We start from the raw sequence: 15,273 nt of genomic DNA, 5'->3' as shown, positions 1-15,273 counted from the left end.
TTATTTTAACTGAAAAAGTACCCTCGCGGTGCTAAGCCTCTGAAGTTTTAGTGTGCTAAAGTAGTTATTTACACTAAAGAAATACAAAGAAATGAAAAAGTAACATTGCAGTACTGGCACATTTTGTAGGAAGTTGGCTCTGTATGTGCTATTTCAAAGTAAGGAATAGCATGCACAGAGTCCAAGGGTTCCCCTTAGAGGTAAAATAGTGGTAAAAATAGATAATACTAATGCTCTATTTTGTGGTAGTGTGGTCGAGCAGTAGGCTTATCCAAGGAGTAGTGTTAAGCATTTGTTGTACATACACATAGACAATAAATGAGGTACACACACTCAGAGACAAATCCAGCCAATAGGTTTTGTTATAGAAAAATATATTTTCTTAGTTTATTTTAAGAACCACAGGTTCAAATTTAACATGTAATATCTTGTTTGAAAGGTATTGCAGGTAAGTACATTAGGAACTTTGAATCATTTCAATTGCATGTATACTTTTCAAGTTATTCACAAATAGCTACTTTAAAAGTGGACACAGTGCAATTTTCACAGTTCCTGGGGGAGGTAAGTATTTGTTAGTTTTACCAGGTAAGTAAGACACTTACAGGGTTCAGTTCTTGGTCCAAGGTAGCCCACCGTTGGGGGTTCAGAGCAACCCCAAAGTTACCACACCAGCAGCTCAGGGCCGGTCAGGTGCAGAGTTCAAAGTGGTGCCCAAAACGCATAGGCTTCAATGGAGAGAAGGGGGTGCCCCGGTTCCAGTCTGCCAGCAGGTAAGTACCCGCGTCTTCGGAGGGCAGACCAGGGGGGTTTTGTAGGGCACCGGGGGGGACACAAGCCCACACAGAAATTTCACCCTCAGCGGCGCGGGGGCGGACGGGTGCAGTGTTAGAACAAGCGTCGAGTTCGCAATGGAAGTCAATGAGAGATCAAGGGATCTCTTCAGCGCTGCAGGCAGGCAAGGGGGGGCTTCCTCGGGGAAACCTCCACTTGGGCAAGGGAGAGGGACTCCTGGGGGTCACTTCTGCAGTGAAAGTCCGGTCCTTCAGGTCCTGGGGGCTGCGGGTGCAGGGTCTTTTCCAGGCGTCGGGACTTAGGTTTCAGAGAGTCGCGGTCAGGGGAAGCCTCGGGATTCCCTCTGCAGGCGGCGCTGTGGGGGCTCAGGGGGGACAGGTTTTGGTACTCACAGTCGTAGAGTAGTCCGGGGGTCCTCCCTGAGGTGTTGGTTCTCCACCAGCCGAGTCGGGGTCACCGGGTGCAGTGTTGCAAGTCTCACGCTTCTTGCGGGGAGTTGCAGGGTTCTTTAAAGCTGCTTCTTGAAACAAAGTTGCAGTCTTTTTGGAGCAGGTCCGCTGTCCTCGGGAGTTTCTTGTCGTCGTCGAAGCAGGGCAGTCCTCAGAGGATTCAGAGGTCACTGGTCCCTTTGGAAGGAGTCGCTGGAGCAGAGTTCTTTGGAAGGCAGGAGACAGGCCGGTGAGTTTCTGGAGCCAAGGCAGTTGTTGTCCTCTGGTCTTCCTCTGCAGGGGTTTTCAGCTGGGCAGTCCTTCTTCTTGTCGTTGCAGGAATCTAATTTTCTAGGGTTCAGGGTAGCCCTTAAATACTAAATTTAAGGGCGTGTTTAGGTCTGGGGGGTTAGTAGCCAATGGCTACTAGCCCTGAGGGTGGGTACACCCTCTTTGTGCCTCCTCCCAAGGGGAGGGGGTCACATCCCTAATCCTATTGGGGGAATCCTCCTTCTACAAGATGGAGGATTTCTAAAAGTCAGAGTCACCTCAGCTCAGGACACCTTAGGGGCTGTCCTGACTGGCCAGTGACTCCTCCTTGTTTTTCTCATTATCTCTCCTGGACTTGCCGCCAAAAGTGGGGGCTGGGTCCAGGAGGCGGGCAACTCCACTAGCTGGAGTGCCCTGGGGCATTGTAACACGAAGCTTGAGCCTTTGAAGCTCACTGCTAGGTGTTACAGTTCCTGCAGGGGGAGGTGTGAAGCACCTCCACCCAGAGCAGGCTTTGTTTCTGTCCTCAGAGAGCACAAAGGCTCTCACCGCATGAGGTCAGACACTCGTCTCTCAGCAGCAGGCTGGCACAGACCAGTCAGTCCTGCACTGAACAATTGGGTAAAATACAGGGGGTATCTCTAAGATGCCCTCTGTGTGCATTTTTTAAAAAATCCAACACTGGCATCAGTGTGGGTTTATTATTCTGAGAAGTTTGATACTAAACTTCCCAGTATTCAGTGTAGCCATTATGGAGCTGTGGAGTTCGTTTTTGACAGACTCCCAGCCCATATACTCTTATGGCTACCCTGCACTTACAATGTCTAAGGTTTTGCTTAGACACTGTAGGGGCATAGTGCTCATGCACATATGCCCTCACCTGTGGTATAGTGCACCCTGCCTTAGGGCTGTAAGGCCTACTAGAGGGGTGACTTACCTATGCCACAGGCAGTGGGAGGTTGGCATGGCACCCTGAGGGGAGTGCCATGTCGACTTAGTCATTTTCTCCCCATCAGCACACACAAGCTGGCAAGCAGTGTGTCTGTGCTGAGTGAGGGGTCCCTAGGGTGGCATAAGACATGCTGCAGCCCTTCGAGACCTTCCCTGGCATCAGGGCCCTTGGTACCAGGGGTACCAGTTACAAGGGACTTACCTAGGTGCCAGGGTTGTGCCAATTGTGGAAACAATGGTACATTTTAGGTGAAAGAACACTGGTGCTGGGGCCTGGTTAGCAGGGTCCCAGCACACTTCTCAGTCAAGTCAGCATCAGTATCAGGCAAAAAGTGGGGGGTAACTGCAACAGGGAGCCATTTCTTTACACATTTGCCCTAATTCAACTATGTTTATAAATATCATCTGTTGTTAAACTCTCAATGTTGTCAGTATGCCCAGATATTGGCCTGGCAGTCTTGAATGAGTGCATGGAGTGACACATAGAATAAGATCTAACTCCTGTAGTTTGTTTTTTTTTTTTAAGAAATACACACAAGAAAATAGAGTGTTTAATCTGTATTTCCATATGCAAATTACTAAAAGGCGATAAAAGGAGGACATTATAGAGTTTGCCACCAACTCTATCTCTTGGAACTTACACAAAAGGCATAATACATATGAAAATACCCAAGAAGGTTACCTTAATTACACTCCCAATATGATTCTGTTGTATTAATAAGGCTGCCACTTCGGACGTGTTAACATGAGCTTTCAGAAACAGCTGAAAAACAAAAACAACTTAAAATAACCTTTATAAAACAATACAAATGTTACAAATGGTCCATGAAAGCCCATAAAGGGCTTTAATAATAAAAAAAAATTTAAACATAGCTCAGTGTAAAAGTCGCACACCTTAATACTGAGCTATGGGAGTTCAAGTCCAGCTGGATTCATTACTATTTTTTTATAATAAAAAAAAAAAAATATATATATATATATATATATATATATATATATATATATATACATATACACACACACACACACATACATATATACACACACACTTTAAAAAAACATAGTAAATACATTTTTTTGTTAAATCCAACAAAAATCTCATTCCAAGTATAAAAAAAACTCACTTTTTTTCTCTCTTTCAATCAATTTCTCCCACTCACACACCCACTTAAGACACTCACGCAACCACTCACAGACCCACTGACACACATGTACAGAACCGAGCACACAAACGGACGCACCCACTAAAACACTGATGTACGCACACTCACACTCAGACAGACAATCTGACAGCCACTCTCACCCCCAAATACACCCACTCAAAGCTATTCTCACACCCAGAGATGCTGCGTCTAACTCCCACCACACACGGCACAGGGTTGGGTCCCTGCAGATGACACTGCACAACTCCAGAAACCTCTATGATGGAAAAACTGACGTGGAAGCTTATTTCTAGATGTCACATGAAGGTAGGATTGGGGAGGGGGTGGAATTTGGTGAACGGGGCTCAAATGCTGTCTAATAGTTATGTTAAAGTAAATGATGCCAGGAAGACCAACACTGCAGTTTTTATTAGGCCTACTGTGGAAGTTGCCAGAATTAGGACACGCTACTTGTTCACATAAAGTATAATCTAAATTTACACCTTAGCCTAACTGCCCACTGCAAAATAATACAACTGGCCCTAGTGCCAAAGCTGTTGTACTGATTTAGGTCAATCCCCATAAGGGTCAATCCCATTTAGGTCAATCCTCATTAAGTTAGTATGGTTTAAAAATATTAGACTCAATATAAAATGGCTTTTTTGGGAAAACAACAGCGCTAAAAGTGCTTTAAAATACCTTCAGCTGCCCTTAAGGAAAGGCAGGTATGCCTACTCAAATTTTAAATATATTACTATTCCACCATGCTGCAACATGTGAGGTATCTGATTATAGATAGAAGCGATGAAAATGTGACTTCTAAGAGGCTGCCTTATATTTCATAAATTGTGCCCTGGAAAAGAACCCTGTTACTTTTTAGTCAAACTCACTGACCAGAGTTAAGAATGACTCATGGTAGTATCTGCAGTAGCTAAGCTCTTGAAAAAAGTGGGTTAAAATGTTTAACTACTACTACTACATGCCATTGTGACATGCAACACTTTTTCTAGGAGTATTCTATAATTATTATTTTACGATATGGGGGGGGGGAATCTGGTGTGAAATACATTGGAAATATTTACAATATCAATTCTTTGCTTAAACTCTCCCACCTAAAGAAAACGTTTGGTCTTTCAAACAAGAATCAAATATTCACAAACTAAGGATTCTTTTTAGCAGACTGAACGCTAGTCAGTTGTCTTCAGTACAAATTATTTTTTTAATAACCATATTTTTATTGATTGATTTAATGTATGAGTTATAATCAGAAAAAGTTTATAATTAAAAGGTATTATAGTATTTTTCTGATCTAGAACTAGGTGGGACAGATCTTAACTCCTATTTCTAGACTGAACCGGTGTAGGAGTATAAATGAACATAAGGTTCAATTGGATGAATCTCTACAGTTGGAGCATTTGTCTCTACTTTCGGCCAGGCTTTAGGCTCAACATTATAAAACCTTACACAACTTTTACTAATCCCCTGTTCAATTGTCTGCTTGAGGGAGAAGACTAAATGCTGACTGTCCTTGTTGCGGGCGGCAGACATGGATATTGTGCAAGTATTTGCCTCTTGCGAGAAGTTACTTGGTTATCAGGGAAAATCACTGGCTTTATAGGGAAAATCTTGCATGCACAAATGGTTTCTACACATTCCATTTTGCTTGGGTTTGATTGAGCAAGCTAAGCAAGAAAATTCTTGCTTCGCTCAATCTGTGTGGCAGTAGTAATAGCCAGAATTTGTATTGCAGCAGATTGGCTTAAACCAGATCACACCGGCTTCTCAGCAATGGTTGTCATGCTATTCATTTTGTTTTCATTTTGAAAATGCATTTTTTAAATTGTAAAGAGGAAAGAGCAAGAAAAAGTGCCAGTCAAATCTGAGGCCCTACTGAATCATGGTTAAAAAAGTTACAGACCACATGAGCTCTGTTCGAAGATTGTTTTAGTTATCACTGAAGCTAGTGTAATTAGTGATCTTGGACTTGCTTGAAAGCAATAGATACTGTTTCTTCTCACGACTTAGCTCACTAATATTGTTTTTTATATATTTATTGTTGAAAAGCCCCTTGATAATATCATATGCAAAGGAATCATTTGATATTTTGCTATCTAAATGCTCACGAATCATCAGCATAATGAATTACTGTATATTGTGACGGTCAAATAATCCGATACACAGGCATGTGGCGGCCTCTCGGGATACCATTTGCAACAAAGCTATGAAATCTAATCTGGAAGCGACATACAGAAAATATATAAACAATTATTTTGATGTTGCCTAACTGTGGTGAGTTTAGGAGCCTTTTAATGTGGGCTGCCAAACACTGGAGAGACTGAATGCAACATGGTACAAATTTTGTGTGGTGAACTTTTAACAACCATTTTGGAAATATTCTGACTATCATGAATAGCTCACAAAAAGTCACTACAGGTCTCCTTGGGGACCTTTATTAAAGTGTTTTTACAGCTATGGGCTTTCGATCCAGGAAACAGGCATCTCATCTACACTCAATGGACGATCTAAAGGTATAGTACTGATGTTAGCAGACAATCGTCCAACAGGCTGAAATTTTGACTGCTGTGAGGAATTCAGTCATACTTAAGAATAAAGCCTGCAAATGATAGAAGGTCTGTTTTTGTAGTGTACTAATAACGTTTGGCGATACTACATCCACCTTAACATAGGAATGAAAATATAGAGCATTCATTTGGCTGTGCAAGATGTAACACAGCTTTGCAATTGATAGCATGCGCTACCCAACTGTTGTTTGTGTCTATGTTTTCCCATGAATTTCGTGGGTTAATCCTACAACAGTGCAATTTTATCTGTGTGCATGAATTGTTTAAGAGTGGATTGGTACCCAAATATCCAATTAAAGTGGCTTTTTCATGGGCCTGCGGGGTGCCCACAGAAAATATAGCTGTTAAATGGGTAGAATAGTTGCATGTGATTTTAAATGCCTTTTACCACAAGTAAGCTTTAGTTCAAACAAAAAGTAGTGGAGATTCTGCTGACAAATGACATATGTGACTATTTGCATCATACATTTCTAAACCAAACATCATTCATACATTTATGCCAATGCACAATTATAGTTAAGTTATTGTAAACACTAAAAGCATGTCTGGCCTGATCAACATTTCAGTGCCAAGACACTTGAGAACTATGACCAGACGTTCTAGAGTGCCTAATGACATGGTGCAAAACATGCTTATTACCTTTATTTTTAAGTGCATTCAGGCAAATGATGCATCCTTTGGCAAAGCCTTTTGGTAGTGCAATCCAAACAAGCATATCTGGAGAAATGGTCAATGACGTGGAGGGAAGTCCAAAACGTATTACAGTACCTTTCATCTGACAAGATACATCAAATCAGTCACTTCTCACTAGTGGGAAGTTATAGAGCAATCAAAAAAAAGAAAAAAAAAAAACCAGGAGGAATGCTAGCATCCTCCCATCACATTTTGTGTGCTTGATTTAATACCCTAAGTGGCCATGGGTATGCCCAGAAGTGGGTCCCTTGCTCACTGTGTCAATGGAACCATGCTACGCGTGACTGAAGAGCCCCAATCAAGGCAAAAATCGGTCTTGGGTTGCTTGCGTTCTAGTTCAGAAAGGGCCTGGCTTGGCAGTTCGGGCTGCACTGTTCCAATTGGAGAGGACCAAGAATAATTTGCATTCGGCGAGTCTAATGTGAGATGGCATGGTGGGCAAACGAACGAGGGGTTGGGGTGCTACAACAAGCAATTGCCAGCAGTTAGTCTTACTGCAAGCATTCTCCCATCACTTCTTGTGCTTTTGAAGTAACAGAGCAAACCAGACCAAAAGACCACAGTAGTCAGATTTGACGATAACCCGCTCGGGTTGACAACCAACAAAAACAATGCAAATGCAATAAGTGTCAAAGTAGATATTCAAGACAAAGGAAGAGAAAGCTGGCTGCCTGTATAACAGAGGTCTTCAAACTGGGGGGGGGCGGGGCCTCAAGTAATCCTAGGGGGTGAGGGGGTTCCAGGCTCTGGCCAAAAGAAGCATTATACAGATAACAGGGCTGTGTTTTCAGCAGCATGTTATTACATTTTTAAAAAGGTAACAGTACATAACTGCAATGTTTAAATAGATCTAGACATATTTAAACATTGCCATCTTAACAAAATAATTGGGAAAGATTCTGAAGGCGGGGGGGCCAGTGATTTTTATTTTTCTTGGGAGGGGGGGGGGGGGAGGGGGGCGTGGCATAAAAAAGTTTGGAGATCACTGCTGTATAAGGAGAAAACAAAAAAAGCATTTTGGATGTACCCCCTCTTTGTGAATAAGGTTGTACTTAATGCAGACTGATTAAACCACACATACTATAGAAGCATCTGAACAGTTGATGGGAGCATTATCAAACAATACTTGAATTATGCGGTTACATTTAGTGAGAACGTCTGAACCGTAGCACAAGTGTCAGTGGAGACCAAACCTGCAAGTCTGTGCCTACTTAGGAAAAGTGAGTTGTCTAGGAGGATACCGACTTTTACATCTGTGACCATGAATGATGTGTTGCTCCATGTAGCATAACTGAATTATATTTTTTACATTAACGTGAATTAACAAAAATGTAATAAATGTAATAGTCTCATTTTCACATTTTTTAAAGGGGAAATTTATGGCATACATAACTCATATTAAAATACTGTGAAACTTCTTGTAAAACTATCTGTATTTAACCACTGATTCCATCTTAACCACCGACTACATTTTGTGCTTAGCTTAGCTTCAAGTGCCGTCACGTTCTACATTGAACGTTTTTTCACTGTTCTCACCAGAGAAGGGAACATAAAGTGGGGGATCCGGAGGTGATAGGAGTGTACAAGGATGAAAACGTTTATAACAAAGAAAGGTACAGCTATGTCTTGGGAATGCACATTGGGATCTGGCCAGTTCTTTTGTGTGTTTTCAATACAGACCAAGTTCGAGCCAACTTAATCAAAGGGAGGGGGAAGGTTACCAGAACCTTCCTCATGGGTTTGTTTAAGGTATATAAGGTAAGGAAGCTTGGCCCTGAGGCAGAAGTAATTCATTGTGAGGGTGGACGCACTGATAAAAAAAACAGAGCCCTATTGGGGAATGTTTCTCCTGTCTCAGCTGTCCAGGGTTCCACAGCTTGACGTTGGTGAGAACAAGGATGATGTTGGATTCGAACCACATGGTGATGCATTTTTAATTCTTAATTATCTAGCCTTGCTGTGTGAATTCATAATATATATATATATATATATATATATATATATATATACACACACACACACACACACATACATACACTCACTGCATATTCATTGTTGATTTATTGCACTTTTTCTGCGTATTATTATTTAATTCCTGTGATTATTTTAGTATCTGCACGTTTTGCTGCATTTAAGTTAAATGCTCACATTAATATTTTTGTATGTTCTCGTTTGAGATCTGGGAAGTGCCTCAATAAATCCATTGCTTAGACTAAGAGTGCTGCATTCTTTAGCTTTGTGTCCTCTTAGTTTGAAGCTAAGCAGAACACTTCTATAGTTGAAGTGGTGCTTCTTTTGTTTTAAAATACCACCCTAGAAGTTTTGAAACTTTTCATTTCACTTTGTTGTCTTCCCTAATCTGTGAATCATAGATTGCCACATTTTTAAAATCTTATGTACATAAAATTCATAATAGTTGCAAAATAAGCTACCTTAAAGGCAGAGCATAGCCCTATTAGTTGAATGCTGCAGGTCTGGGCTGACCCGTGGTTCAGTGGCAATATAAGCCATACATACAAACATTTGAACTTCACAAAGAGGAAGAAAAACAAACAGCCTCAAACCTAAGGTAAGGTAATCAGGCACAACGGCCTGCCTGCTTACCAACACCACCTAGGAAAATATTTACTGGAGGTGGGAGTGGGGGTTAGCTATGTAAAATGGTACAGATTTAGATAGAACAGCTATACTCTCAATGTATATGGTTCTAGTCTGAAATGGGTCTAGGACAAGAAATCCATGCCCAAGATTATGCAGATTGTACAGGCTCAAGCTAGAGAGGCAAGTTGTCTGGTGTTAAATAAGGCATGTACCGGCTTCAGAGAGCATAAGTATTCCTTGGGCTATACAAAGCCTACAGGTTGAGGCCAACAACTTTGTTATTTCTCATTGTGCAGCAGTGCTTAATTGGTAAAACAAATAGTGGGGACCTAAAGTTTTGCTCCGAAGTTGGTGACTAGTGCTTCTGAATGTCAGAGATGCTGAATACCAAGACTGCTCATTTTGATCCCACCTCATGCTTCTACAATGCACCACCAGGCACCGTTTGACCTTGTATCTCACTCTTGCTGGTTCTTTTTTAGTCCTGCTTTATGTCACTGTCATCCTTTTTCAGTCTTTCTCTTCTTTCCCCCTTGTGAGTTTTTCTTCTTTCTTGGCCTGTTTAGGAAAAATAACTAATGGTCCCCAGAAATGAGTGCCGGTGGGACCCACTTGCAACCACACACTCAAATTAAGTACTGGGTTGCAGACATTTTATGGACCAAAGCAGCCATACAGATACTGCTTCTTATCTCAAACCCCTTCTATTCAGTACAACAGGCTGCTTCAAGACTTTAAAAATCTATTTGTAAGCAAAATGCAGTACAAATGTTTGGAGGGAAGCCGACTTGGAGGGTAACATGGCCATCCATCTTTGATGCTTACGTACATACTCTGCAACAAATGTCCTTTAACAAGATGCAACAAGAGAGCAGAGGTTCAAATCTGAAAATGACCCATAACCTTTTTAGGTTTAAATACTGAGGAGGCTGAACAACCATACGATTTATCAAATCTGCCGCCACTTTTCCCAGAAAATTGTGTTTTAACACAAGAAGTAACACATGCAAAACAAAGAAAGGAACTCCGAGATTTTCTCAGTTTAAGTGGAAAGCATTCACATTAAAATGCACTAAACTGGCTTTTAAGCAATATCCAGGTATTTCAGTACGACTTTTTCCTACAGAGTCAAGCACATGCTAACAAATTTTTAATTAACGAAAATATTATGGACAGGTAAAACTCCATTCATGCTTATTTGTATTAGAAGACCTTCAGATGTATTCCGCTTTTTGGAGTTTGTCAGAGTTGTTTAGCTAATCCAGCCACGTCGAGCCAGGCACTAATAATATGACTACCAGTGGTTCCCAAACTGTGTGCTTGATGCACAGCGCCCTTGGCTACTTTTGTCAGCACACCAGGGTGCTGCGGAGTACAGATTGGGAACTACTAGACTAATCCAAATGCCTCAGACTCAACTTGAAACAAGCATTTGCAATGCAACGGGTCTTGCGTTTGCTCATGTTAGAGCTGATAGCGTTGTAAACTCCTAACCCGACTTTTCAATTATCGGCAAAAGTGCATTTATGTACGTAACCCGAAAAAGTGCAATTAACTGTGTAAAGCGCTCGACTTCTGCCAAGCAAAATCACGCTAGGAAAATAGAGAAAAAGTAGTCCACGAGCCGGACAGAAAACAGCGAGTCTCGCATGTTTTCTGTACTTGGTCGATGCGCTCGAGGAGGGCTAGCCACCAGAAAAGGCATGACGTATGCATGCCTTCGACTAATGAAAGCAAGCAGATTTTAATAGGCAAGCCCACGAACCAATGAAAAACACTGACGTGGACAGGGCTCCGAGCCCTTTTCTAATTCCTAAAGCGTCTCGCTGCGATACGCATGCGACGCAGGCTCGACCCTAAAAAGGCATTTGAGAAAAAGAGGATCAACAAACAAGATGTTCTTCTACATCCTAAATCTAAAGATGATGTTATTTATAACTCAACCCCCTACACGCGGCCAACACAAAACAAATAAAATACACTCCTGTACAACAGTTAACAGTGCACTGTTTTTCACAACTGCTTACACTGACAAAATGGCTAAAACGTGCAATATACTTGTTTCACAATTATATTTATTTTAGAAAAGCATACACTGAAAGGGTATAGCACATGCACATACGTTTATATTATCACAATCATTCAACATTATGGTCAGTCGTTTTAATGAAAAGTTACAATGACGTTGCTTTAATAATCTAATCACCCTAAATTGATCATAGTTAAAAATAAGTAATTATGCTGCGAAAGACTAGCATTTGTAAGATGTACCTGCTGTAGCAGTTTCTTTATCCCATTGTGGTCACTGTCAGTAATTTCATGTGCTTCAAACTCAACATTTACTTCCTTTAGAAAGACAGACATATGAAAAACGATAAATAACTGTTGCTGATTACAGGTATCAAGTACATTCCAAAGCAAAAACAAATATGCATCAAGCAACTAACAGCATCCTTACAGATGAGGTTTTAGAGCTACCCTAACAATGCAAAATTGGAGTAGATTACACAATCAGAAAAAAAAAAAAAGAAAAAAAAATTTCATACAACATTTTGGGTGTCTATGTATTTAAACCACATAAATATTAGAAATTATCTCTGTGATTTCATCATGTAATATAAGTTTATTGCTCTGTGTCCTTGGCTTTACATATTGTACAATTCTTAACCACAATATCCACTACCAAATGGATAACAGAAGCCGACGGCTCCCACAAGACTTTCTCAGTCCAATTGTTAAGCACTATACAGTCTTCCTCTAAAAGGTGGAACTGCACTTTCAAGATATACTTATTATACTCCTATCTAGTCACAGCGAGTGCAATGATATTCAAAAATTAGGACACGTGGCATTTCAGAACAAGCTTTGGCAAAGCTGATCCGTCTTGCCTAATAAATAGTGGAAAGCTATTGGGTTTGCCAATGCTTGTCTCCTTTGAGAGAGGCCACTGCTTTTGCTGTTCAGCAGAAGAAAAAATAAATAAATAAAAATAAGCGCCTTAGCACGATGACATTTACGCATGTCATTGACACAGTAGCAATTTTATTTAGTAATTTTACTGTGCCAACATTACTGACACCAATCTTGGAGCAGTAGATTAAAAAAAAACACACACCTGTGAAAGGACCTTTACAAATGGGAGAGGCCTAGTAGCAAATTACACCTGCAATGCCTAACACATGTTAAATAAAAAACCGAGACAGGGAAGCAATAGAAGAGTGTGGTTTTGGAGTGGTAGGATAAATTTACTTCCACTGTTGGGTCATCAGTGAGTAGGGAGGCTAAGGTAGCATAACAGTGGAGGGGGGCGTTAAAAAAATAGTAAATAACAGCCAAAGGATAAACAGAATCTTATTTAAACAATTCTGCATAATAATTGTGGTAACAAGAAGTTTGGACAACAATACCTGTGAAGTTTTTAATGATCATACTAAAGAAACTAATATATCTGAACACTACACTTTCAGACCACAAAAACAATTCAACGATTGGCAGCATTTTGCAAAGAACAAAACACATTCTCCAGTCACAATTTGTTCTATCCATCTTGTATGCAGCATGGAAAGAAACGTACTCGTTTACAATCAATGTGCATGCAAGCTTTTTATGTAGACTTGTAATTACTCTACTCAGCATTTGGACATGACATTTAAGCCTCATATTTAAACGTTTGTAATGTTGAACCCTTTGCTAGACTTCTTAACTGCAAATCTCAACAAGCACAAAAAAAGAACTATTATAAAAAAAAAAAAACACATCTCTTTGCTTATACAAGAGTGGTTTACTATATTTGCTACTGTAAATGTGTTTTTGATTGTAGTTTACAATTCACAGCAGAAAATATAAAATATCCAGTCGAGCAGGACAAGAAAAAGAAGTGTGTATGTGCGCTTTCTTATTAAACTTTAAAAGAAAACTCATCTAAGCAATGGCAAATTATGACATACACGAAAGCCAATGCCTGGAGGTTGATCCGAAGCCCACATTCTCTCTAGTTCACTTCTTTTACTTTGAAATATTGATGACATGCCAGTCACACTGAAGATAATGCCAGATTTCTACCACAGGATACAGCCATCTTCCCATAGGACTAGAAGCATGCCGAGATCCGTCCGCTCCTGAAGAAACCCACGGCCGACCCTCTGGACCTCAAGAACTACCGTGCCATCTCTCTGCTGCCTTTCCCAACCAAGGACGACAATATCCTGGACATCTCCCAATCAGGTTACAGGAGCAATCACAGCATGGAGACCGTCCTCCTCGCTGCCACAGATGACAGCTCACTCCTCGACCGCGCCATACGGCAGCCCTCATCAAACTGGACCTATTGGCCGCCTTCGACACGGTTTCACACATCACCATCTGCTCCAGAGTCCACTAAGTCTGCATTCGCTGAAAGGCCCTACAATGGACACGTCCCTTCCTGTCTGGCAGAACCCAAAGAGTTAGACTTCCGCCTTACCTGTCAGAAACTACAGAGATCAGCTGTGGAGTTCCACAGGGCTCCTCCCTGAGCCCCACACTCTTCAACATCTACATGTCCACACCCACTGTTAGGAACCACGGGCTGCACATCGTCTCCTATGCCTACAATACCCAGCTGATCATCTCTCCGATTGAAAACCCTACAACTGCCAAGAAGAATTACCACGACTGGATGGAAGGCGTCGCCGCCTGGCTGAAGGATAGCTGCCTCAAGCTGAACCCAGACAAGACAGATACTCATCCTGGGACCCTACACACGAGCCTGGAATGACTACTGGGGGCCATGCACCCTCGGCACTCATCACCCCTACAGACCACGCACTCAACCCTGGCTTCATCCTGGACTCATCGCTCACCATGACCCGCCACGTCAACTCAGTCGCATCCTCCTGTTTTCACATTCTCGGACTGCTCTGCAAAATCTACAAATGGATCCCAAATGACCTCCGCAGAACCGTGACCCACACCCTGGTTACCAGCAGATTAGACTATGGCAACGCCCTCTATGCCGGCACCATCCTCAAGAAAATACGGCACATCCAAAACGCCTCCACCGGACTCATCTGGACATTCCCTGCTGCAAACACATCTCCAATCACCTAAGAGACCTCCACTGGCTTCCTACTGAGAGAAGGATTGGATTCAAACTCCTTGCACATGCATACAAGGCCCTCCATGACCTAGAACCCGCCTAGATTAACCACTGCATCACCTTCTACTCCCCACACCAAACCTCTCTGCTCAACAAGCACTAGCCACCGTACCCCTCAGAAGGCTTTTATGCCCTCTATGTCCCCTCTGGGCATTTCCATTACTGACCGATATGGACACACACTGCTTACACCAGGCAGGCTTGAGGGGCTCGACTTTGAGCATTCTGGAGACTTTTCTCCAAGAGAGAACATTGTCAGTCAAGTGCTCTGCCCCTTTCCAACTCCCTTGTGGGTTCCCCAGGGGTCATCTTTGAGTCCAACCCTTTTTAATTTGTATGTTGCCCCTCTGTCTAAACTGATTCTATCTTTTGACTTCCAGGTGTCCTCATATGCTGACAACAACCAAATTATTGTTACCGTTCAAGACAACGTTCACATTACAGCTGACAGGTTTCAAACCTGTATGAGGGAAGTCAATAAGTGGATGTACCAAAATTGGCTATAAATGAATGGGGACAAAATCGAAGTTATAGTTTTTGCTGCAAATACCACTATTTGGAATCCAAACTGGTGGCCAGAGACATGTGGGACCCTACCTACACCAACACCCGCTGTTAGGAATCTCTGGGTTATTTGAAATTCAGCTTTAACTTTTGATGCCCAGGAACTTAAGAGT

General features: G+C 41.7%; 1 protein-coding gene across 2 annotated transcripts in view; it reads right to left on the bottom strand.

Annotated features, from left to right (window-relative positions):
* The window catches only part of BCCIP (BRCA2 and CDKN1A interacting protein), a 226,144-nt gene that overhangs the window by 207,050 nt on the left and 3,821 nt on the right, over positions 1 to 15,273 (bottom strand). For both annotated transcript variants that reach the window (XM_069239708.1, XM_069239707.1), the window contains exons 2-3: positions 11,731 to 11,805; positions 3,124 to 3,204 (exon numbers count right to left, since the gene is read on the bottom strand). In XM_069239708.1, coding sequence (XP_069095809.1) covers positions 3,124 to 3,204; positions 11,731 to 11,805 — 156 coding nt within the window. The remainder of the gene's footprint in view (positions 1 to 3,123; positions 3,205 to 11,730; positions 11,806 to 15,273) is intronic.

Source organism: Pleurodeles waltl, chromosome 6 (genome assembly GCF_031143425.1).
Source record: "Pleurodeles waltl isolate 20211129_DDA chromosome 6, aPleWal1.hap1.20221129, whole genome shotgun sequence".
Taxonomy (NCBI): Eukaryota; Metazoa; Chordata; class Amphibia; order Caudata; family Salamandridae; genus Pleurodeles; species Pleurodeles waltl.
The sequence above is the reverse complement of the archived record's forward strand: the minus strand, read 5'-3'. Positions and strand labels throughout refer to the sequence as shown.